The 25,570-nt window shown below is 48.4% G+C and overlaps 1 protein-coding gene across 1 annotated transcript in view; it reads left to right on the top strand.

The window, feature by feature from the left end:
• The window catches only part of XYLB (xylulokinase), a 41,077-nt gene extending 17,244 nt beyond the window's left edge, over window positions 1-23,833 (top strand). Inside the window, exons 10-19 of the mRNA XM_052640058.1 lie at window positions 1,130-1,211; window positions 5,009-5,049; window positions 5,622-5,737; window positions 6,526-6,641; window positions 7,286-7,359; window positions 8,092-8,188; window positions 13,354-13,412; window positions 15,583-15,670; window positions 18,223-18,317; window positions 23,500-23,833. Of these exons, the coding sequence (XP_052496018.1) occupies window positions 1,130-1,211; window positions 5,009-5,049; window positions 5,622-5,737; window positions 6,526-6,641; window positions 7,286-7,359; window positions 8,092-8,188; window positions 13,354-13,412; window positions 15,583-15,670; window positions 18,223-18,317; window positions 23,500-23,577 (846 nt within the window). The 3' untranslated portion in view covers window positions 23,578-23,833. The remainder of the gene's footprint in view (window positions 1-1,129; window positions 1,212-5,008; window positions 5,050-5,621; window positions 5,738-6,525; window positions 6,642-7,285; window positions 7,360-8,091; window positions 8,189-13,353; window positions 13,413-15,582; window positions 15,671-18,222; window positions 18,318-23,499) is intronic.
• The last annotated feature ends 1,737 nt before the right edge of the window (window positions 23,834-25,570 follow it).

Below are 25,570 nucleotides of genomic sequence, written 5' to 3'. Positions count from 1 at the left end.
GGGTTAATCCCCCCACCACACACACACCTTTCTCCTGTGAGGCGCTGTGGAGAGCTACTCCCTGTCCCACCCCCAAGAGGACAGCCTACCTCAAATGCTGCCCACAGCCAGCACCGGCTCCCCAGAGTACCCTTGGGTGGGCTTTCACCCCTTCCTTTTCATTCTTTCAACCCCCACCCTCATTTCCTGGGGTCACTTCCCCAAATAAGCCTCCTGCACAAGCGCTGACTCAGACTGTTCTCTGAGGCAACCCAGGCCAAGACATTTATCTCCCAGGCTTTATTCTCATGGAAATCTGAAATTTTGTTGGATGGAGCAAAATGGTCTTCCCAGACACTGGGAAATCCCTTTAAAAATTTTTTTTGGCTGTGCCACTGGTCATGTGGGATCTTAGTTCCTTGACCAGAGAGTGAACTCACGCCCCCTGCAGTGGAAGGGTAGAGTCTTAACCACTGGACCACTAAGAAGTCCCAGGAAATCTCATCATTTATTTTAAATTTTTGGAAGTAAGAGAAAGTCAGGGAAAGCGGAGGGTGGGGTCGGGGAGCTTTCTTTTCATAACTATGTTTTCTAAAGACTGTAGGTCTGTCTAGAAGGTATCCCTGCCCTCTGATCCCACAGGAAGTCTCGAAGGGGCCCTGAGAGCTTTGGTTTGTGGTGAAGGCTCCTCCCCCACAGCGCCTTTCCTTGGTTTATTTTCTTTAGAACATTGACCTCCGCGCATGCATGTCTGATTGCTCATGATCTGATTGCTGGGCTGATAGAGCATGTGTGTAAGGCATTATCTACTTCCATGAGTTTGTTTAATGCTTTTCTCCTCTCGTTTATTTATTTTTAATGCAACATCCAGAATGTGGGGCTTACAAAGCAAGCCCATATTGGGGGCAGTTTTGTTCTAGCTGCCTTGACTCGCAAAATCAAGCATGCCTTGAGGCAGTGGGACAACTTCACGTTCATGGGCCCAGCCCCGTGCTGGGCTCCGCTGGTGTTCTGTGAACAGAACGTCCCGGCTGTGATGAGCATCTCGGCCCCACCCAGGCCTGTTGCTTTCCCGTGGCCTGAAGGGTGGGCAGCTGTGCCAAGCAGGTGGGATTTGCTTCTAGAGAACGTACTTGCTTTCTCTCCTCAGGGACCCATCTCTTCCTACTTTGTCCAGCGCTATGGGTTTCCTCCAGGATGCAAAGTGGTGGCCTTCACTGGGGACAACCCAGGTGAGTACCTCTTGGGACTTCACCCCCCCAGTAGCCCGCCTTGGTCCTTGCTGGACTCTGGCGAATGCCAGTCAACCTCCTGGGGATGCCTGTCTGGCAGACCCTTCCTCTGTGGCCACCTACCCCCCTGCTGCCCTGAGCTCTGACTCCTTGTACCTGTCCCGCCTTGGCCCTGGCTGCACCCACAAGAGCCACCCAGGGCTGCCCAGCGAGGTGAGAACTGATCAGTGGAGGAAGACAGTCAAGCCCACCCTCCCTGACCTGCCTTTTCTGTTCCAAAGCAAGCATCTCAGCTCCTCCACCTCTTCCTCCAGTGCCCGGCATTAAGACTCTCACCCCTTTCCTGGCCTGTTGTTTGGTCACTCAGTTGTGTCCAACTCTTTGCGATGCCGTGGACTGCAGCGCGCCAGGCTTCCCCCTCCTTCTCCGTCTCCTGGAGCTTGCTCAAACTCATGTCCATTGAGTCGGTGATGTAGATACGACTTACTCCTCATCGAAGCCTCTTGTGTCCTCTTCCTCCTCCTCTTCTCTGGGGTTTCCCGACAGGTCTCTCAAGGAAGGCCACATGGCCACAGACTGCTGCCCCTCACCACACCCCTGCAGCCCTTTTCCTAATGAGCCACCACATCAGGGTTGATGGATCGAGTAAACCCAAATAGAATAAATGCAAATACAATGCCAGCTTGAACTCAGAGGAAGGACAGATGATGAGGTAGTGGTGTAAGTGTGCCCCAGGCATTGTTTGAACTTCAGATAGCATGCTTTTTCAGTGTGTACCCCAAGTATTATTTCTCTGAAATTGAAATGTGACTGAGTGCCCTGTATTTTATCTGGCAACTGTATGCCAAATTGCCACCCTGTGCAGCCATTCCTGCTCTAAGAAAGTGAGCCTGAGAGGTGCCTATGAAAGGATTCGGGCTGCTTTGCGGGTGGAGGCTGGGGTCTGGCCTCAGCCTTCCTCCTGGCTTCCACACCCACAGCCTCCCTATACTTGCCTCCTACTGGTTATGCAGATGAGGATGTGGACGGCAAAAATAAAATAAGAAGAGGCCCTTGTGTTTAGGAGTGGAGCTATGTCCCGAAGAATGGAGCTGAAGGTCCTGTTAAAATGCACTGATCGTCACACTGTGTTGTGTGCTAAGTCGCTTCAGTCGGCTCTGATGCTTTGTGACGCTACGGACTGTAGCCTGCCAGGCTCCTCTGTCCATGGGATTCTCCAGGCATGAGTGGGCTGCCGTGCTCTCCTCCAGGGGATCTTCCCAACCCAGGGACTGAGCCCGTGTCCCTTATGTCTCCTGCATTGGCAGGTGGGTTCTTTACCGCTAGCGCCCCCTAGGAAGCCCTCCATCATAATGATGATATTAAATCCCATATTTCCTGCAGGATCGACGTGTACTTTTGTGACCAGGAGAAAAACATTTAAGTTGCCATTACTGCTGTTTCTGCCCCCAGTATAAATAACACTCCTGGTGCTCCGAGATCAGCTCTGGGCCCGCCTGCTTTGGAGCTGGGGGCACGTGAGCACGTCCCTGCCACCTTGTGGTTGCGTCAGTGTCCTGGCTGCGTCCCCTCCCTCCAGGGTGACCACCACTCTGGCATCTGCAGGGAGCCCCCAGAAGCCAGATGAGGGCCACCCTGTCCCTGAGCAGATTCCGTAGCCCTTTGCATGGAGCCCTGTTGTCAAGGCACAAACCCAGACTCAGAGCAGGTTTTGGGGAAGGGCCCCTCGTGTTCCTGAGGGGCCTGAGATGAGGTGAGATGGAGGCTGGTGGACACTGACCCAGTTCCTGCAGCAGCGAGGTGTGAAGCCTGTCCTCCTGGGCGCTAATTTGAGACGCAGCTCTGGGCTGCGACGCGCGTGTTCTGGTGCCCAGGCTTCCCCGGGGATGCCAGGCCCCCAGTTCCTATCTACCCTAAAGGTTGAGGGGCCCAGTCTCCCTCAGAGCAGTTGGTGTGCAGTTCAGGACAGCCCTACACTTTGCGGGCCAGGTTTTTCTTTTCAAAATGAAAATAACTTCATGAAGTCTCAATTGAAGAAAATATATCTGTATATATTTTCATATTGGGTTATAGTTTATTTGCAACGTTGTGTTACTTTCAGACGTCCAGCAAAGTGATGTAGTTATACATAGACATATATCTTTTTCAGAGTCTTTTCCCATATAGGTTATTACAGAGTGTTACATAGAGTTCCCTGTGCTTCCTTGTTGCTTGTCTATTTTATGTATATTAATGTGTGTATGTTAATTCCAACCTCCTAATTTATCCCCTGTCCCCTTTCCCGTTTGGTAACCATGAGTCTTTTTAGAAAAATATATATTCTTAGACCTACTCTAACAACTAGAAGAATGTCATGGAAAATAATGGGCCTGCTTTTTTACCACTGAAATGTAAGCTTCTGTGCATGTTTGAGAGGGAATGACAAAGAAGCAGCTTTTTAAACCTTCCTTTGGGGCTTTGCTTTCAGGTTGAACGTTGGAAGCACCAGGCAGGTAGCCCTCAGCCAGTCCCTCCCTAAGTCTGACCTTCACTCTCCCACCACCTCAAATAATGTGTTAGTCTTACACCTTTTTCTTATATACAAGGGATACCTCTTCATTGCAGGAACAGATTTTAAGTACTGACAAACCAAGGGAAGAATGTAAAAAAATCATCCACAATCCCTTAATCCAGAGATAACCACAGTTAAAATTTTGAGGACTAGTCCTTCTAAGTTTCTTTTTCTGTGCCCATAAATAACACGTTTTAATCAACCAAGGCAGAATTGTTGTGAACTTCGTGGTTGTCTTGGGTTCCACTGCTCTGGCATTTACTTCGCCAGTCCCCCTCGGATGGAGGTGGGAGGTGAGGTAGCAGTGGCTTTTAGTATTTAGACAGTGCAGACGTTGTCCGTCCCTTGTCCCTGCAGGATAAGCTCTTAGAGATGGGATTCCTGAGTCCAGAGCGCTGACACACTGGTGTATCAGTGAGCAAGGCAGATAAACAAGCTGCCATGGACCTCATGTCAAAGGGAACAGTCAACATAATCTTGCCCCTTTCCTTCCCAACTGAGGTCGGGGACAGCCCCATACTCAGGCCTGGCCTTTGTCTTTCTTGGCCTTGTGTATCCTAACAGTGGGTGGGGAGTGTGGATCCCTTTAGATGCAGCTTCTGAGCCCAAATCAGAGGCCTGGAGCACAGAAACCCCTGTGCTCACAAAAACCCTCTGGCCTTTGTTGTTGTCTTCAGTCCCTCTGTCTGACTCTTTGTGAGCCCATGGACTGCGGCACACCAGGCCTCCCTGCCCCTCCCTGTCTCCTGGAGTTTGCCCATGTTCATGTCCATTGAATCTGTGATGCCATCCAACCATCTCATTCTCTGTTCTCCTCTTCTCCTTCTGCCTTCAGTCTTTCCCAGCATCAGGGTCTTTTTCAGTGAATCAGTTCTTTGCATCACATGACTTAAGTATTGGAGCTTCAGCTTCAACATCAGCCCTTCTAATGAGTATTCAGGGTTGATTTCTTTTAGGATTGACTGGTTTGATCTCTTTGCTCTCTAAGGGACTCTCAAAAGTCTTCTTCAACACCACAGTGCAAAAGCATCAGTTCTTCAGTGCTCAGCCTTGTATATGGCCTAACTCTCACCTCCTGGCCTTTGGGGCGTCCTTGGCCCTCATCTCACCCTGCTCCTGCCTCTCTCTCAGCTTGTAGGCTGGGGCTGGAGGTGGGGGCTTCACTCCTATCTGAGGGAGGTGACTGATTTGCTAAGTGGCTCCCTTGCGACCTCCAGCTAACCACAGGCTCCCCTCCCATTCTCAGCATCGCTGGCAGGCATGAGGCTGGAGGAAGGTGACATTGCGGTAAGGTGACCTCTCCCTCCCAGAGGTGGGGTCAGCTCCTTTTGCCCCAGGGGACCAGGGTACTGGGTGTCAGCAACATCCTGTCAGTGGGGCATCCAGGGTTAAAAGGCAGCTGAAGGAGGGGAGAGGGAGATCCAGGCCCCAGGACCTGCCCACAGCTCCTCTCTCAGAAGGTCAGTTGCCTGTGCTGAGTAGACAGGTCCCCTGCCTGCCTTGACAGTAAGCACAGTGGCAGAAGGGTCAGACCTCGGGCCAGAGGACTGTGAGCCCTCCAGGCAATAAAGACATAACCCAGACCCTTCTGCTTCTAGTGGGAAACAGTCGTCACCCAAACCATGACTGAGAGGTAGTTGTAGTAAGTTCTAAAAAAACAGCCCTCGGAATTCGTGCTAGCTTGAATCCGGGGAGCTGACTTTGGATTTTGGTGTGGGAGGGTCAGCAGAGGTTTCGCTGAAGAAATGGCGTTTAATCCAAGGATCAGCATCCTGGACAGTGAAGCGAGGAGGGGGTCAGGACGGCTCTGCTGGAGTGGCAGAGACGGAGCCACCTCACTTCTGCCCGTCTATCTCCAGGTCAGCCTGGGCACCAGCGACACGCTGTTTCTCTGGCTCCAGGAGCCCACGCCCGCCCTGGAAGGCCACATCTTCTGCAACCCGGTTGACCCCCAGCACTACATGGCGCTCCTGTGGTAGGCTGGGTATGGGGGAGGAGGTGCGGGCAGGGCTGGCACCATGTGGAGCCTCCGGGGCATTCCACTGAGCAGGCTCTGGGGGCACCTGAGACCCCAGGGACTCACTGGGTCTTGCTGAGAGCAGAGTTGGTGAGGGGGTGGGGTGGGGGGAAGCACCCAGGACCTGAAGTCTCTCCCAAGCCCAGGTACAAATTCCATCCCCAACACCTGTATTGCGTGTGGCCTGAGGCAGACCCCAGAGCATATCTTAGCCACACTTTGCCCATAAAATGGGGGGAACAAGAGGTTTACTTCATAGTGATGTTATGATGTATCTGGCATATGGTGGACCTTCAACCAAGGACATCCTGCCTCCTGACAGTTCTCACGAAAGGGGTTTGTTTTGCACCTTCCAAACAGGCATTTGGCAACCTGCTGGAAGCTACCAAGGGAAGGTTTTTAGCCTTTAAGCTCCAGGAACCACTGGAGAATATGTAGGGTTAGTAAATCTGGCCAGTTCTGCCCGTTGTCCAGAGGGTGCAATGTGCTGAAACCACAGCTCCGTCTCTCCCTGGGACTCTTTCGTGGGACTCTTCTCTGTAGACAGAGCCCCCAGGACAAGGCATTTTCTGGTGACTCCTGGGGAGGTGCACCAGGCTTGCTACCTCAGATCCTTGCTGTGCACTGGCTGGGGTGGGGTCCAGCCTGACCTGCAGCCCCTCTACCTGGGACTCTTTCCCAAAGCCTGTGGGTCCACTCCGAATGCACCTAGCACCTCCCTCAGGGTTGTGTGTGCACTTCTGCAGCTTTAAGAACGGCTCCCTGATGAGAGAGAAGATCCGCGATGAGTCTGCTTCCGGTTCCTGGAGCGAGTTCTCCAAGGCACTGCAGTCCACGGAGATGGGGAACGGCGGAAACCTGGGTAGGCTGCTGAAGGGGCCTGTGAGGGGAACAGCTGCCTGGGGTGGGGCAGGGCCGGGGAGGAGCCAAGGGGAGCCCTGACTGTCTCCACTTCTGCTCCATGGGGCCTAAAACTTGTGTGGGACCCCCCCGATCTGAGTGAGGCGGGGAGCGGCAGACCAGGCCAGAGCTACATCTTCTGTGCCCTGGAAGCTCCCAGTGACAGCATCAGATGTGGCAGCCACAGTGTCTGCTCTGCCCCGGTGCATCCCCACGTGCAGCTTTCTGCCCCAGACACGAGGTCCTGTTAGGAAAAGTGCCCCGCATTGGGACAGGCCATCTGAGCAGGGAGGGAACATGCCTCCCTGGGTCAAACCCGTGCTGGCATTTTAGGGTTCGTTGGACAGCTAGCTGCCCCCTGGCTTGGGCTGCCGGGCGAGTGTAGGAAGAACTGTCTCCATGAGGGGCTAGCCTAGGCCTTTCCAGTTGCCCTCTGTCTTGCTGGAGAGAAGGACCTTAGAATCTTCACAGGTCTCCTCCAGGGTATGGGAGGCCCAGGGAACAGGGATGTAGGGTCATTTCACCCTGCTTTTTTTCCATAGCTGTTGAGAAGCTGATTTTTATGTTTGGCCACTGATAGCTAATCTTTTCCTGGTCTTGTTTCAGGTTTTTATTTTGATGTCATGGAAATCACCCCAGAAATTATCGGACGCCATAGGTTTAGTGCAGAAAACCGTGAGGTATGTATGTTATTGGTCAGTTGGAGCTACGTTGACTCCATTTTTTGCTATTAAAATTTTAAAAATACCTATGAAATTATGCTAGCTTTAGGGACCTCATTCATTTAATCAGCCAGTGATAAAACAAATACTTGAAAAAAGTTTTTGATTTGAGGTATAGTTGATTTGTGATATTGTGTTAGTTTCAGATGTGCAGCCCAGCAATTCAGTTTTTCTTCAAATTATATTCTGAAAAAATATGTAACCTGTATATATTTTATAGGTTATTATGTGATATTGAATATGATTCCCTGTGCTATACAGTAAATCCTTGTTACTTATCTATTTTATGTACAGTAGTTTGTATCTGCTAATTCCATAAGCTGGAGATTAATCCCATACTGACTGAGCCTGAGCTCTCCCATGCTCTGACTCCCCAAAGTCCACTTTGGGGTGAATGAGGCCATAAGTGCGTGTGCACGCGCGCGCGTGTGTGTGTGTGTGTGTGTGTGTGTGTTTGACAGGCAAAGTCAGTGGTTCAAGAATACCACTATGGGTGAGCTCCAGTGGAGGCCTGTCATGAGCACCAGATCTGGGCTGTTGTTTAAAAGCACACCACACACACACAGACACACACAGACACACCACACACACACACACACACGGATACCCACCACACGCACGCGCACACACACACACAGAGTGAGTGAACAATGAGAGCTCTTCACTCTGTCCACTTTCTCCTGGAGACAGGTCTCGGCATTCCCCCGGGATGTAGAGATTCGAGCGCTGATCGAGGGACAGTTCATGGCCAAGAAGATTCATGCTGAGGCGCTGGGCTATCGAGTCAGTAAGTGAGCTGCCAGTGGGCTGTGTTCTGGAGTGGGGTCCAGGGGTCCTGCTCACACACTGAGGTGCTTGAGACCCTTTCTGCCTTCAGACCAGGCCTCATGGACACTCTTAAGGCTCCATCACAGGGTCCTTGTTTTTGCAGGAGGGAAACAGAGCCTGGACCTGGTGGTGGGATGAGGTGGACTGGCCCTGTGGGCAGGCATAGACTAGGAGGTGGGTTGTTCCTGCCTCTCTGCTCTGTCACCAGTAGCCTCATCTCCTGGCCAGGAACTGTAGGATTTGAGAGATCTTTCTGTAACCCTCAGCCCCATCCTGTAGACGAAATGTCCTAAGCTCGGGATCCTGAGGACACAGGCAATACAGGTGGTAAAGGTCTGGGCTGGGGCCATCACTGAACCTTCACCTTCTGGGCACACCCCTGCCCGTGGGGCACAGCTCCAGGCATTTCAGCTTGAACAGGGAAGAGAGGGGATGTAGAACCACTGTCAGAACTGAGAGACCTGCAGTGGAGAGGACAGAACCAGGGCCAGCAGAGACCCATGGGGAGGGAGCGACTTCTAAGAACTGAGCCATGGAGTAGGCAGCTTAGGAGGTCAGTGAGTTCCGCCTACTGATGTTGCTGGAACAGTCTGGGAGAGTCTGAAGGATGTTGGACCAGCTGAGCACAGAGTCCAGGTTTCCGAGATGTATTTATCCCTCTGGGCTGCAGCTGTGGTCAAGAGAAGGTCGAAACCCCTGGAATCCTCTCAGCTTGAGGGTCTCCTCATGATACTTCTACCGACAATCCAAGTCCTATGTAGTGTGTATTTTATGTCTTTGAACCTACCAGGTAAAAAGGACGCTTTAAAGTAGGCACTAGGTAAACCTTTTTGAAACCCTGTTAGGCAGCATCTACTAAAGCTGCGTACAAACCCACCTGGCAACCTCACTTCCCGGCAGATGCAAGACAGAGATGTGGACAGGTGTTCACTAAAGCCGTGCAGGAGGCCACTCCGTGGGGCCCTGTGCATGACACCCCATGCTGGAAACAACCCAGTGTCTGTCGAAGGTCAGATAAGTGCCTCATGGGGTGTTCAGATGACGTGATCCTACACAGAAATGAAAGTAAACCAGCCTCAACCAAGCACAGCCACTTGGATGCATCTCACAAATGAAAACGCTGAGCAGAAGAAACCAACCCAAAAGTATGTGTGACAGATTCCGTGCACAGCAGATTCAAAAGCAGACAAAAGTATCTGCTGTCGTTGGAAGTCTCGTTGATTTGTAGTTACCTTTCGGGGGGCCATGGTGCCTCGGGGGTGCTGGTGAGACTGTTTCATAGGTTATACAGGTGTCTTCAGTCGAAAACATGTCAGGCTGTCAGCACACGGTGCACAGGGGCATTTGTTAGGATGTAACAGCTCAACAACAGTTTTAAAAAAATTTTAAATATTTATTTATTTGGCTGCACCAGGTCTTAGTTGCAGCATGCAGGATCTTCGTTTCAGCCTGTGGGATCCCTGACTAGGGAGGGAACCTGAGCCCCCTGCATTGGAAGCGTAGAGTCTTAGCCATGGGACCACCAGGGAAGTCCCTCAACAACGTTTTTAAATAGAATGAACTTACTTTTATAAACCCCAATTCATGGCAAATAGATAGGGAAACAGTGGAAACAGTGACAGACTTTATTTTCTTGGGCTCCAAAATCACTGCGGATGGTGACTGGCCATGAAATTAAAAGACGCTTGCTCCTTGGAAGAAAAGTTATGACCAATCTAGACAGCATTTTAAAAAGCAGAGACATTACTTGGCCAACAAAGGTCTGTCTAGACAAGCTATGGTTTTTCCAGTAGTCATGTATGGATGTGAGCGTTAGACTATAAAGAAACCTGAGTGCCGAAGAATTGATGCTTTTGAACTGTGGTGTTGGAGAAGACTCGAGAGTCCCTTGGACTGGAAGGAGATCCAACCAGTCCATTCTAAAGGAGATCAGTCCTATTCATTGGAAGGACTGATGCTGAAGCTGAAACTCCAATACTTTGGCCACCTGATGCAAAGAACTGACTCATTGGAAAAGACCCTGATGCTGGGAAAGAATGAGGACAAGAGGGGAAGGGGATGACAGAGCATGACATGGTTGGATGGCATCGCTGACTCAACGGAGGTGAGTTTGAGTGAACTCCAGGAGTTGACGATGGACAGGGAGGCCTGGTGTGCTGCAGTCCATGGGGTCACAAAGAGTTGGACACGACTGAGTGACTGAACTGAACGGAACTTTTATAAACTGTCCCACTCCTCTCCATTCTTCCACCAAAAGTGTAAAAAGAAATTCCCCAAGGGTCTCCACAGGCTTCTAAGTTCCCTGAGAAGTGAGCCCAGGTGAGCAGGACAGGGCCAGCGCTGAGGTGGGCAGGAGTGACTGGCCAGAAGGCCTCTCTCGTCGTCAGCAGGGGGCGCTTTGGGGGGGGCTGTCCTCACTGGCCCAGTATGCAGGGAGAGTCAGTGGGGGTGGAGAGGCCTTCCTGGGCTCCAGGGAACTAGTGTGATCATGTCAGCATTCCCAGCCTCTGAAGCGATTCTTGTGCAAACAGCGTAAAGTTACTTATCCTCTTAGCAAGCTTAAGGGGGCGAATCAAACCTCTCCTTCCAGCTCTGCTGAGCTCCTCTCAAAACAAGATCACATGAATGAACACGCTTGAACCTAAAAGGGCGCAAGGGTGGCACAGACTGCAGGCATTATGTTGCCAGCTGAGCAGCTTGCAGGATCTTAGTTCCTGGACCAGGAATTGAACCCAGGCCCTGGCAGTGAAAGTGCTGGGTCCTAACCACTGGACCGCCAGGGAGGTCCCTCTTATTTCTTTATTGAATAGTCATAATCTCATTTTAATAACGTCTAAGAAGAATAAAAAGACGTCTGAAGTAAGACTGGTGATCATGATCATAGCAGGTGTCAGTATGTACCGAGTGTCTACTGTGTGCCCAGCCTGGTTCCTAAGCACTTTATCTTTATTAACAGCAATATCTCTGGGGTGGGTATCACTCCTGCTTCCGAAAGTAGGAAACCAAGGCTCAAGGTGTTGTGTCACTTGTTCCAGGCTGGCAGACCTTCTGAACCAAGCCAGTCTGGTTCTAGACTCTAGATTCTTTACCACTGGGTTACATCTGCTTCCTTTAAGGAATGATCCCTGTCTTGGTATTTAGACACCAGGAGACATATGCACCCAGCTGGGCGGGGCTAACGCCATGGTTCCTTTTCAGCTTACGTTTCCACCACGTACATTTCATTACGTTTAGGTTGACTTATAAGAGCAACAAAGCCTTAGGGACTTCCCTGGCGGTCCAGTGGTTCAGACTGCTTCCAGTGTAGAGGGCACGAGTTTGAAACTTGGTTGGGGAGCTAGGGCCCCACATCTCTTGTGGTGCAGCCAAAAACTTTTTTAAAAAAAGCAGCCTTATAATAGCAAGTTTTGAAAATAAAGGAGAGAAAACCACCTATAATCCCATCTCCTCTCGCTAACCACTCGTGCCGTCTGGGAGCACTTTCTTTCAGTCACCTTTATGAGCTTATTTTTATAAAGCCGGAGTCCTGTTCCCGTTTTACCTACAAAGGGTACATACAAACCCAAACTCTGTCAGAGCCTTCGTGGTGCTTTACATCGCGCCCAGCTGACTCCTCTTGCAGTCGTGAATGGAGTATGGTTTGATTTTCCAACATGGAATCACCCGTGTGTCCTGAATTGTTTTCTTAGCTGGCTGTCATCCCTTCCCCTCTTCCCAGCCCAGACACTCTCTTCGTGGCCGAGGGTGAAGATGGGGGAGGCTGAAAGGGGCTTATAACATTTGTTTTCAAATACCTACATAATAAATAAATGCCTTTTTATTGTAAAAGAGTCCTGTGACACAGGAGTATAGGGATGTAAGCACTGTGCGATTACAGAGCGCTCTCTGTCTTCCCGCCCTGCCCCAGCTCCCACATCACGCTTAGACGGCCCGTGGGGGAGGCGTGGGGATGCGGAGGACTAGCTCTGCCTTAGGGACACCTTTTTCCTATCAACACCACCTAATGCCTGGCGGGTTCTCTCTTCTGGCAGTTTATATGCCTCCGGAGGGTCACTACGCCACCTATCTTGTACTACAGGTATGGCAAGTCAGCAGTTAAGGGCTCACCTCGTTCCAGAATTTAATTTATTTACACTTCTTTCCATTTACAACTTATTTGTGGGGCAGGAGGGCATGCCGCATGGCTTGTGGGATCTTAGTTCCCGACCAGGGATTGAACCCGGGCCCTTACCAGTAAAAGTGCCAAGTCCTGACCACTGGTCCACTGGAGAATTCCCTGCGTTTACCACTTTCTGTTAGCATTAAATAAATATATATATATAATTTTGGTTCAGCGGTCTCTCACTGTTACAGTACAAGGCACGTTCTTTCTTGACCATCTCCATTGTAACCTGAAGTGGAACTATATGTCTTTTACTAGGTGGCAGTTTATTATTTTTCATTGTGGAAAATATCTTGCATGCAGCAGAATATATGCTTCCTACAGCTAACTGTAAAAACAGATTAAAAAATCAAACACCTGTTCATTGAGCACTCTGGTTAAGAAATACAACACTGGGGCTTCCCTGGTGGCTCAGTGGTAAAGAATCCACCTGGCAATGCAGGAGACATGGGTTCGATTCCTGGTCAAGTACTGAGCCCGTGCACCGCAACCACTGAGGCCTGCATGCCCTGCAGCCCAGGCTCCACAACACGTGAAGCCACCACAATGAGAAGCCCTCGCACCACAACTAGAGAAAAACCCGCGCAGCAACAAAGACCTAGCACAGCCAAATGTAAATAAACAAATAATTTTGAAAAGTTAAAAACCCCCCAAAAACCTCTGTCCTTGTACTCTGAAACAAATGACATTAAAAAAAAAGAAAGAAATGGAACATTGCCAGAACCTTAGAACCATCCTGTGTACCCTCTTTAGTTGCATCCCCAAGAGGTGGGTGAGGCAGTGGCCTCACAAGTCCACGTGGACAGAGCCAGCTTCAGATCTCCCCCCAAGCCCCGTTTAAGCAAGAGGCATTGACCTGACGCTAGCCTTTTGTGGCAGAAGAACTCTGAACAACAGCCTTTTCTGCCTTGGGGGAATTGTCACGGCCATTTTTTTTTGTGTTTTTTTCTTTTTCCTTACAGTGCCCAAGACAAAGATTTTGGCCACTGGAGGAGCATCCCACAACAGAGACATCCTACAGGTAAGTGCTGGTAGCAAGCTCTGCGCTGGGGCCTCTTCCATGTCTGATACTTCTAAGAGCGAGAGACTCAGCAGTTAACACTGCCTCTGTTGCCACTCCTGCAGAGATGGGGAGCTTACAGCTCATTCTCTCCCAGGAAGCCAGCTCTTTACAGCTCACATGGAGAACAGGTTCAATCTTACACTCAGTGAAATCCATTGCCCTGTCCAGCTCCACTCTCTGATCCCAGCATCAGCTTCTGGAGTCACACAGAAAGTGCCTGTCTTTCACGGCAGATCTTCTGACATCTAAGGCCAGTGTTCTTGTCTTCCTCAAGGTTTCCCCCTTCCAATTTAAACGTCTCTGATTCTCCCAGCCATTCCTCTGGTTATACAGCAGCCAGACTTTGTCACTGTCTTTCTGGTCCTTCATTGTGTTAGAAATATATGACCCAAAGTGGAATCAACCTGCAGATATCTGACAACCAGGCCGTCACATCGTGGGGCTGTCAGTGTCTTCCTGGGACACTGAGCAGTTTTAGATACAGCCTGAGGCTGCCTTAGCTGTTTGAGTAAGTGTATCAACTGTTGACGTGTAACATACTTGCCTTAGATAAGGTTCTCTAGAAGCAGAGCCTGAAATGGGAATTTTTCTAGAAGTGATTTGTTGGGAGAGTGCTCCCAGGAGAAGGGATTGAGGGAAGCAGGCAGGGCAGGGGAAGAAGGATAAGCAAGGATGTGGTTCTGGCTAGAGTCAGCTTTAGCTCCATCCCAGGTGGACATGAGGTACATGGACTATGCTGCAGACTTGGCTCCACCTTGGAGTAAGGGGGACAGCTAGCTACCATGGGAAGAGGTGAGAATAACCTCCTGTGAGAGGGAGCCTCTGTTCAGCCAAGAGCAATTTTTAAAAATTTTATTTATTTTTTAACTGTGCCCTGCAGCATGTGGGATCCTTGTTCCGTGACCAGGGATTAAACCTGTACTCCCTGCATTGGAAGGCACAGACTCTTAGCCACTGGGCTGCCAGGGGAGCACCAAGAGCAATTCTTTTTTTTTTTTTTTTTCACTTTTACTTGCATTTATTTTTTGCAGCATTTATTCCAGGGCCATAAGTTTTTGTTTCTTCCATTTCTCCTGGAATCTCTTTTTCTTTTGTGCAACCTCCTCTTCTGGTTTAGGAGCAATCTGTTCTTTTTCAGTAAGGATTGTCTCAATGTGGCAAGGAGAGCTCATGTACGGGTTGATCTGACTGTGAGATCTGTAAGTCCTGCATCCCATCTTGGGGGCTTTGTTCACCTGGATATGTTCAATGACCAGAGAATCTGCATCTAAGTCCTTCTGTTTGGTCTCACTCTCTGCATTTTTAAGCATGTGCAGTACCAAGAGCAATTCTTTTGAGAGGCAGTCATGAACTGTTAGCCAATACTCAGGACATGTGGGTGAGGGTGCACACCAGCCCAGTAAGGGGATCTGGGTGGGACATCAACAGTTCTGTCATTTACCTGCCAAGTCGTGTCCGACCCTTTTGTGACCCCATGGACTGTAGGCTGTCAGGCTCTTCTGTCCATAGAATTTCCTGTGGCAAGAATATTGGAGTGGGTTGCCATTTCCTTCTCCAGGAGATCTTCCTGACCCAGGGATCAAACCCGTGTCTCCCTCATTGCAGGTGGATTTTTTTTTTTTTTTTACTGCTGAGCCACTAGGGAAGCACATCCCCAATATCTGTCATCAACTAAGAATCTCGAGTCTTTTCCACGTGAGCTCCTCTTAGTACAGATCCTCTGTTCTAAACTAATATAATTTATCTGGGGGACCTACATGGAAAGCTTTATGTTTATCCCTGTCAGACCTGCTCTTGTTAGTTTGAGTTTGTCTGGGCTTGTTAGTAATAGTCAGAGACCAAGCCATCTCCACCTTGGCTGTTTGCTAAGCATTCAGTCTTTGTTAAAAAGGTTAAACAGTGCAGGGACAACCTGGAGATCTGTGGCCCTCCAATGGGGACTTCTCCCAGGTCACCCTGACCCTAGGATCACCAGGGTGGCATGGTCAAATGCACTTCTTTTAAGGCAGTAAAGGGGGAATCGAAGGGATCAGAAGACATGAGAAAGGAGAGCCTGGAGAATTCAAGTCTATGTCCACATTCCCTCTGAGATACGACTCACCACAGTAAGAACCTCTGTCTTTTCCAGGTGCTTGCAGATGTGTTTGGTGCCCCCGTGTACATCATAGACACCGCCAACTCAGCCTGTGTGGGCTCTGCTTACCGAGCTTTCCACGGTAGGTGGATGGATGGGGGCAGACGCCTCTGGAAGCGGCTGGGGCACTGGCTGGGCTGAGGACAGTGGAAAGGGGAGATTGGGATGTTCCCAGTCTTTAGGAACATGACAGGCTTCACTTTTCTCCCCTCCCAAACCCTCTGTGCCTTTATTCTTTACTTAAACTGGAAAAGAGAGACACACTCCTAACTGAATGAAGCCTGCTCAGACATTGGTTGAGGGCCCTCGGGCTAAGTCTGGACAGCGGGTAGGTAGGAGGGGTAGATAACATCCAGAGCTGTCTTTTCAACGAGAGAGGGAAAGGGACACAAGGGTGAATGCTTCAGAGCCGAGAAGTCCAGGACCGTGGACAGCTCCATGGGGGGAGCATGGCTCTGATGGAGGCATCACAGAAACTAGAGGCATTGCAGAAACTAGGGGAGCAGCAAAGGCCCACAGGGATGTTGTTTCACCCATGTGGTCCATTTGCCGTATCCTCTGCCTGCTCAGGTTGCTCACCCATGTACCTCAAGGGCTGTGTCCTTTCCCTCTGGCGGTTCCATTCTTCACACATTTATCCTTAACTTCTTAACACACCTATTTAACCTTGTTTTTTTTCTTTGAACATTGAGAATTAATCAGGGAGCATAGCCTTCTCTTAATAAACTCTCATTCTTTCATTCCCTTCCCTCTCCCCTGTGTGCCTCATCCCACATGGTGCCAGCTCCGTATAAAGATCAGTGGGCAATTTATTTCTAGACTCTTGTTTATAATCAAACTTTACATCCTGTTGACTTTTTATCTACACCTATCTTTGACTTTGTCTTTCTCTTCTTTTTTTTTGGTGACTCCCTTCAGTTTCTTTTTCCTTCTTCATTTCTATGCTAGTTTTGTTAGAGTATACAGCCTGAATACATTTTTAAGAAAAAATTCAGTAGGTGTTACTTTTATGAGGGCTTACATGCCCACTCTCCCAAAGAATACTACCTTGGCTGGACAAAGGACTCTAAAATGTTTTTCTCAGAACTTTGAAAACTCCATTCCATAAGCTTCCAGCCTTCAGAGTGGTTCACTTTATGCTCCTTCTGCCAAAACAGGAAGGGAACTTCTCTTTGGGGCCTCCACTGCTATTCTGCACTGTTTTCCTTTCTTATTTTTCTGTGCCACCTTTTTCTTTTCCTGCACTGCTTGGCTTGTGGGATCTTAGTTCCCTGACCAGGGACTGAACCGGGCCCTGGCAATGAGAGTGCTGAGTGCTAACCAGTGGACAGCCAGGGAATTCTCTTCTGTGCCTGTTTAGTTGCCAGAGGTTACCTATGGATACTGCCCTGTACTGCCATCAAAAACTAAACCCTGAGCTAAGTCCTGGAATACCAGTTTCCACTTTATGTCCACATCCATTCTCTCCAGCTATGTCTAGGAACAAAAACCAGTCACACAAAGCCAGGCTGTGAGTGGAGGGAGACCAGAGTCTTTGGAGAAGTCTCTCTGGGGGCCACCCCACCATCCACTGGCCCCTCATCCACACAGCTCTGGACTGGGATTTTTCAGCATTCCACGAGAGAACCAGGCCTCGCATCTTTAGTGGGCCCTCCTTCCCTCTTGGTGGTCTTGAGTTTCCCTTCCGTCTGATACTGCTCCTTAATTTGCTTGGAAATTCCTCGTTGTTCCTTGCCCACCTACGGCCGCCTTCCCTCTTTCCAGGCCCATCTCTCCTTTGCCTGGTGAGCATTTACTGAGTGCCTCCTGGATGCAGGCAGTGTGCTAGACCCCAGGGCTCCAGCGGAGACCAAGTCCTGGCCTCCCAGAGCTTCCATCTCAGGAAGGGAGAGACCTTAAATCTGTGGCGGCAGTGTGGCACACCCTGAGGAAAGCGGAAGGTGCTCAGGGGTGGCAGGGATATTCTTAGAGGCCGCTTCTTTGAAAAGAGAGGAGGGATCATTCTGTACAGTGGAAAGGCTCTGGGCAGAAGGAATTGTGAAGCTGGGGTGACTGCAATGCAGTGAGCGATGGGGAGAGTGGAGTCACGTGAGGGAGGGGAGGCAGGCAGAGGTTAGAGGTTAGCTGCCCCCTAACATGCACTTCAGACAAACTAGGCCCTGCTGAGAAGGAGGGCTGCTTGTGAAACTTTTCTTCTCTTTCTCCCCCTTTTTAGGATGGTTTCATGGAGGTACACTTTATATAATATAAAAAAAAATCACCCATACTTGACTATACAATTCAGTGTTTTTCGGTAACTTTACTAAGTTGTGGGACTTCTCTGGTGGTCCAGTGGTTAAGAATCCACCATCCAATGCAGGGGACACGGATTTGATCCCTGATAGGGAAACTAAAATCCCTCAGCCCTCCGAGCAGCTGAGCCTGCACTCTGCAACAAGAGAGGCCCGTGTGCTGCAACAAAGACTCGGCACAGCCAAAATAAAGGAAAAACAAAACAAAATACTTTATTAAGTTGTACAACTGTCACCATAATCCAGTTTTAGAACATATTCTCACTCCAGAGATAAAATGCTATTTCCGGGTAACACCTTCATTTGCAATAAGCACTGATACAAAATGAGCTGTCCCTTCTAGGCCTTGCAGCTGGAACAGACATGCCCTTCGCAGAGATTGTGAAGTTAGCCCCAGATCCCAGATTAGTTGCAACCCCAACCCCAGGAGCGTCTCAGGTAAGAGACCATCCAAATGTATTTGTGGCACTTGCATTGTGAAAAACCATCTACGTTTTTATTTCCAAAAGGTAAGTATTTTCTTTGTCACCTACATTACAGTTGATGTGCTCAACTGAAGAGGAAATATACTTTTTTTTTTTTTCTAATTGTCAAAAAAATAGAGCAAAGGAAGCAGGTTGTCTCTGAGATTCAGAGATTCCTCTAATCTTGTAGCCCCAGGGATCAGATGGCTCACTGGGCGCATCTTCCTTGCTCTGATGCCTTGGAGTGGGTGCTTGCTTCTAATTCACAGTTACAGAAGCCACTGAAAGATTCTGTCACTTAAGCATAAGACATGCTGGGTTTCTACTGCTTAGATCTGAAGTCTGGATCCAAGACAACTGTGTGGTTCCTCAGTCAGGGAACACAGACCCCACTTGCTACAAGTTGCTACCCTGCAAAGCAGACCCTGAGTTGTTGATGAGGATGCAGGAGATTTATGGGCTTCCCTGCTGGCTCAGACAGTAAACAATCTGCCTGCAATGCAGGAGACCTGGGTTCGATCCCTGGGTAGGGAAGATCCCCTGAAGAAGGGAATGGCTACGCACTCCAGTATTCTTGCCCTGGAGAATTCCATGAACAGAGGAGCCTGGTGGGCTGCAGATGGGGTCTCGAAGAGTCGGACACGACTGAGCAACTAACACTTTCACATGTAGGAGATTTATGAGGGGGCACTCTTGGAATCTGCTTGTGTGAAAGGGCAAAGAGGCAGGGCTGGGCCGAGGTGGGAGAGGAGCTGCTGCAGGGCCACCTCAGAGGAGTCCTCGGCCAATCCTACAGGAAGTTCTGAAGCTGGGATGACTCTTTCGAGTTTTATGCAGTTGTAGCGAGGGGCAGTCTAGACAGTTTGCACCACCTTTCCAGTTTGCAGAAGGTTCTTGCAGCCCCGGAGCAGGGGCGACTCAAACAGAGGGCTTTATTACTCACAGTACCGCAGGCGCTATAGGCTCCATGTCTGTATCAGTGCTCCTTGGCCTTGAAGAGCCATGGGGCAGTGTGGAGTGGACCCACATGGATAGTGGGCTCCCACTGTGTCTGTGACCCAACTAGGGGGCCCCAAGCTTAGGAATCCCCCAGCGTCATAAAGGAGCTGCCAACAAACCGGTCCAGCCTTGGCCCTCAAAGGAGTCATTGTCTTTCTGATCCTGATCAGCACACCAGTTTCCCCTCTCTCCATCTTCCAAGGCTGTTTGCTATACAAACACCCTTGAAGAGATAGTCAGGAACAAAAGCTGTCACAAGATGTGTAGAAACACCCTGGAGAACTGTCTGCCCGCCTGTCTTGGGAGCAGAAGCTCCTGCTTTCCAGGTGACTAGATAACCCGCCCACATGGGTCTGCCCAGGCTTCCATTACTTTCTGTTGTGTGTGTCCTGTTTAAAAGGCAGCTCAATGCAGTTGAGCCTGCCTTGAGATACAGGGCCTTTGAGTTCTGATTCTTATCATGCTTCTCCCTCCCCATGCGACCTTCACATGACCTTGACCTGCCTCCTCATCTGCAAACTTGTGTTTCTGCATCTGGGAACTGGGGACATCTGTCCAGCCTGCTTTTAACCTACTCCTTGTGAGGCTTAAAAAGAATCCTTGTCTAGCACGGGTTTATGATACAACAGGAGGTCAGATGGTGTTGCTAGGATTGGTTCAGTGGTTCAGCAGTGTCAGGGCTCTGGGTCAGGTTCTTTAACGTTCTTCAGATCAGCAGTGGACAAAGGGAACATCATGAGAGCCACGTATGTCATTTAAATTCTCCGGTAGTCTCATTAAAAAAAAAAAGTGACTAACTTTAATATATTTAATTCAAAATGTCCAAAATACTGTCATTTTAACAGGTAATTGATAAGAAAAGTTGCTCGTGTGCTATTTTACTCTGTGTGTGTGTGTGTGTGTGTGTGTGTGTGTGTGTGTGTGTGGATGAGCTTTGAAATCTGGTATGTATTTTCTTCTAGCGGCAGCAGTCACATTTCAAGCGCCCAGGACCGCATATAGCTTGTGGCTGCCCTATCGGATGGTGCTGTGCTAGGTATACTCCACACGACCACAGGATGTTTGCAGTTGCTTCTAACATCCTGTCCATCCACAGCTGTATTCACAGGCAGGAATCAGAGCATGCCTTTGGGCAGAGAGGGTCTCCTCACACACTCTTGCTAATCAGGGAGAAACATACTCCTCTGTTCCCCGCAACTCCCCCAACGGATGACACTTGGTTATACAGTCAGCCTGGGGTAGAGTCTGGCTGCCCTTTTATCCTCTCTAGAAGGAGGCCAGCAAGGAAGAAGGTAGTTGGGGAAAACTTTAGGGTAACAAACAGCTGCGACTGCCTCATGACAGTTGGCGAATACTCAATGTGTGTCCTGCCACTTTCCCTGGCTTGTTTATGACCAGTCGCTAATAGCTCATGGAAGTCTTTACCGTTAAACCCAAGTGCAACCTCAGAATCCTTCTCAGCACTAGGTGGCAAGCAGTGACAGCCTGTGATTGTTGGCACAAGTGACTTATTTGAGGACTGGATTGTAAACAACCTTGAGAGCCGGGCAGCATCCTCTGTTTGCCTTCTATGGCGAACCTGTGTGCTCAAGTGGAAACTCAAGACAGTAACAGTATTTTCCTTGTAGGCTCAGCTGAATGTTCCAATTTCCTCCTTGGAGAGGAGATCAAAGGCTCCCTTAGTTCCCCAGTGAGTTCATGGGCAGAGGCCCTGTTGCATAATCAGTTGCTAAAGTCCTTGACTTAGGGGCCAGTTAAGCCTAATTGAGATTGGCATGACCTCCTAGTGGTATATGTGAGTCCCATGGAAATATGGATCCCTGGTCTTCAGTGTTGCTGGTCTGTGATGTCTTATCTGTAACACTCACTGACCTGAACTGCCAGGCTTACACTTGTGCAAGCTACAGGCGAAAAGAGCTTTAAACAAAAGGAATGAAGAGGAAGAATGTGGGCTTGTGTTTCTTTCTGGCCCTTTTTCCCTTGTTGGTTTTTTGGTTTGGGTTTTATTTTATTATACAGCACACTATATACATAATTTTGTAGTCCATTTTAGGTTTTTTTTTCTTTTAGCTCCTTTAGCCACAGACTTTATTGTTTGAATATCTGCAACTATTACTCTATTGACAGATTTTAATTTTACAAATCTCTACATTCCATATTGCAAGTTCTCTTCACTTTCCATTTTATGCCTCAAAGAGATATTCCCCCAAATCACAGTTTGCCTGATTGTGTTAAAGCATTCTTTCAGATGTATCCCACTTTTAAAATTCTATATTACAACCAAGTATTTATATTCTTAAAAATGTGCCTAGATGTTATTTTTAATGACTACATAATATTCTGACTGGCTGATGAACCACATTTCTCAAGCATTTTCCATATCTTAAGAGCAGTTGCTTCTAGTTTTTTGATTATTATAATTAACCCTATGTGGGTAAAGGATTAACAAAACCTTTCCCTATTCTGCATGATAATTTGTCTTTTGGTTAATGTTCTACCTCTGCTTCCTTTGAGACTTAATAAAAATGGAATGTCAACAGTGTTACTAGGCAACATTCAGTTCAGTTCAGTTCAGTCACTCAGTCATGTCCGACTCTTTGTGACCCCATGAATCGCAGCACGCCAGGCCTCCTTGTCCATCACCAACTCCCAGAGTTCACTCAGACTCACATCCATCGAGTCAGTGATGCCATCCAGCCATCTCATCCTCTGTCATCCCCTTCTCCTCCTGCCCCCAATCCCTCCCAGCATCAGAGTGTTTTCCAGTGAGTCAACTCTTCGCATGAGGTGCCTGAAGTACTGGAGTTTCAGCTTTAGCATCATTCCTTCCAAAGAAATCCCAGGGCTGATCTCCTTCAGAATAGACTGGTTGGATCTCTTTGCAGGGGACTCAAGGGACTCTCAAGAGTCTTCTCCAACACCACAGTTCAAAAGCATCAATTCTTTGGCGCTCAGCTTTCTTCACAGTCCAACTCTCACATCCATACATGACTACCGGGAAAACCATAGCCTTGACTAGATGGACCTTTGTTGGCCAAGTAATGTCTCTGCTTTTGAATATGCTATCTAGGTTGGTCATAACTTTCCTTCCAAGGAGTAAACGTCTTTTAATTTCATGGCTGCAATCACCATCTGCAGTGATTTTGGAGCCCCCCAAAATAAAGTCTGACACTGTTTCCTCTGTTTCCCCATCTATTTCCCATGAAGTGATGGGACCAGATGCCATGATCTTCGTTTTCTGAATGTTGAGCTTTAAGCCAACTTTTTCACTCTCCTCTTTCACTTTCATCAAGAGGCAACATTGCTTATGGCCATATGGCCTTGAATGAGGAAACTACATCATAGGTGGGAAAACACAGATACCTAAGGGTCAGTCAGACTTACCTGAGTGGTGTGACCTCTTACAGGCATGTCTCTTGCCCACGGAGGTGTTGGGAGAGATACTTCTGTGGGAAGTGAGGCTACTGCACCTGTAAGATGTGGATTTCATCTCCTTGCATCTGAGCTGTGACCTGGGGGGTAGGGAGGGAAGGAGGCAGGGAGGCAAAGAGACCCTTCCCTGGACACCTGTACAAACTGTTCATGGACCCCTTCAGCCACTGTGCCAGCACTCATGTTTCCCCAGTATATTCTGTTGAGGGTCAGGGTGTAACCCACGGTAGTCTTATGAGTCTGAATGTTTAGTGGTGTCTGAGAAGACCCTTGGTGTACCTAGCACCATACATTTAGGGTTATTTCTTTAGGGGAGCTTTGCGGAGTGGAATAACCAGGTCGAAAGCTATGGGCTTTTTTGAGCCCCTTTATCCAAATGTAAAGTTGAGGTGATTTCCAAAAGTGTTGCACCGCCAACTTCTACCAACTGTACAAAGAGACAGTCATTTCAAGGCACCTTCCTCAGAATTTTTTAATGTTTTATAGATTTAAAAACAAAAATTGGTTTCTTGTCTTAGTTCCCGTTTTTTAAAGATCTTAAACTAGAGGTTGGGGAATGACTACCATTTCCTCTTTCGTGAATTGACACTTCTCTTTTGTCTGCCCAGCAAAAGAATTAAGTTGCAAGTGAGCGGGATGAAAAAGTTTTTAAACTGTTAATTTGCAAAGAGGTGTAAGAGGCACCTTCCCTTCCCCATCCTAAACTGCTCTTTCCACCTCTCCAGGTCTATGAGGCCCTCCTCCAGCGGTATGCGATGCTTGAGCAGAGAATCCTGAGCCAGACCCGGGGGCCTCCAGAGTGAATTCTGCAGGCCCAGGCCCCCGACCCCACTTGGAGATGTGGGCTTGGACAGCTGGGATCCTCTTCCCTATTCTGGGCAGCTCTGCCTTCCCCGCTTCCCCACCTGATTCCTTGCGGTGCTCCAGCCCTGCCCAGGACCACCTTAAAGCCCATCTTAGCACATCCTCCTGAACCCAGATGGGCTGCTTGTGTCCCCGTGCCATTGTGCCCAGGGCAGGAAAGCATCTCTCTTTTCCTGTCTTTAGCCCAGGAGGCAAGATAACACTGAGCTTGGGATATATCCAAGAAAAATTGTGACTTTTCCCCTTTTAGGACCTAAAGCAACAGATTGGGAAAGACAAAGTGAAATAAATAGATTCTTTCCTCTTTATTCACCAGTTTTCAGGATAATTTGATCCCTAAGCATCCTCTGAAAGCAATTAGGTTTTTAGTATCAGTATGATACGTTTAACATACTTTGTATGTCTTAATCCATTGCAGTGATTCTTCTTCTTTTTGTCTTCTTTCTGATAGCCATTCCCTCCAACTTTTCTCCTGCTTTCCTTGTGCGTGTGCGCGCGCTCAGTCATGTTCAACTCTGGATGCCATGGACTGTAGCCACCTGGCTCCTCTGTCCATGGGATTTCCCAGGCAAGAATGCTGGAGTGGGTTACCATTTTCTTCTCCACCTGCTTTCCTTATTTATCATTCACTCTTTCTTCTTTACTGAGCCTTCTGCCCTGTCTACCCTTTAATTATTGCTGGGCCCCAAATCTCTGTTCTCATTCCTCCTTCCCTCCGATTCTGTCCCCTCTTGTTGGATGATTTCATCTAGCCTTGGACTTCAACTGCTCCTTAAATACTAGTTATACCCAGCTCTGTGTTTCCAGCCACAACTGTCTTTGGAGTTGGTCAGCATTCTCACAGGGGTACTTCAGATGCAACTTATCTTCCCATGCCCTTCCCCAAACCTCCTTGTCCAGAGTTCATGTTTCAGTGAATTGGTACCACCATCTATCCATTCATTCATTCAGGAACCCAAACTCAGAACTCAGATATCTGCTTTCCCACCTCAGATCAGTCACCAAGTAACTTAGGTTATTCCTTCAGTAATCCCTTAAAAGTAGTTCCTTTCTCTCCATCCTTCCCTGTTTTACTTTAGACCCTTTTATTCCTTGCTGAAATTACTGCAAAAGCCTCCGTAGAAAGTCCTCTGTGACCTGCCTCCTGCAAAATCCTCCAGATTTTTCTGTTGCTACAGGCCTGCACCTAAGTTGGACTTGGGTTAAACCAAACTACTTGTGGTCTCATCCAGAGGACACAAATGCTGCAACAGGTTTGAGACCTAGAGGATCAGAGCAAAGACGAGTGGGAAGTCAAGGGAAGGAGTTTAGAGGTTTAAGTAGGAGAAGAGATATCACATCTGAAAAAGATGAAGTCATCTTGAAAGGGAGTGATACCCTTCTAAGCTTGATGGATGAAGGCAAAAAAAGGAAGCAAGAAGCTGAAGATCACAGCCCATCAACAGCAGGTCAAAGATTCAGAAGAACTCTCCCCCGACCTCACCACCACTTGGACATTACTTATTAAAGAAATTCCATTACCAACCAACCAACAAGGAGTCTCCTACCAAAAAACAGAGGAAGTCGCTCAATCCACTCCTCATTTTACCCCTGCCCCCATAGAGTTGCCCATTATTACAGGGATATCAACATAAACAGAAAAAGGAGCTGATTATACAAATATGAGAAGAAAAGTGAGAATCATAACTTTTAAAGCTAATGAAATACTTCACGTAAAAAGCAACAAAAGGTAAATTATAACAACCCTCTTACATGAACTTCAAAAAATAAGAAACAATTGTGGCTATGAAAGAATACCACAGATCAGAAATCTAGAAACTCAGAATAAAAATGAAAATGTGAACAACAGATAACGTGAAAAGAGAATGGCCCAAACTTGGGAAAGAATTTGAACAGAAAGATAAAATCACCCTAGATGATGAAGACTAAATT

Source organism: Budorcas taxicolor, chromosome 1, assembly GCF_023091745.1.
Source record: "Budorcas taxicolor isolate Tak-1 chromosome 1, Takin1.1, whole genome shotgun sequence".
In the NCBI taxonomy this organism is placed as follows: domain Eukaryota; kingdom Metazoa; phylum Chordata; class Mammalia; order Artiodactyla; family Bovidae; genus Budorcas; species Budorcas taxicolor.
This window is presented reverse-complemented; position numbering and strand designations above follow the sequence as displayed.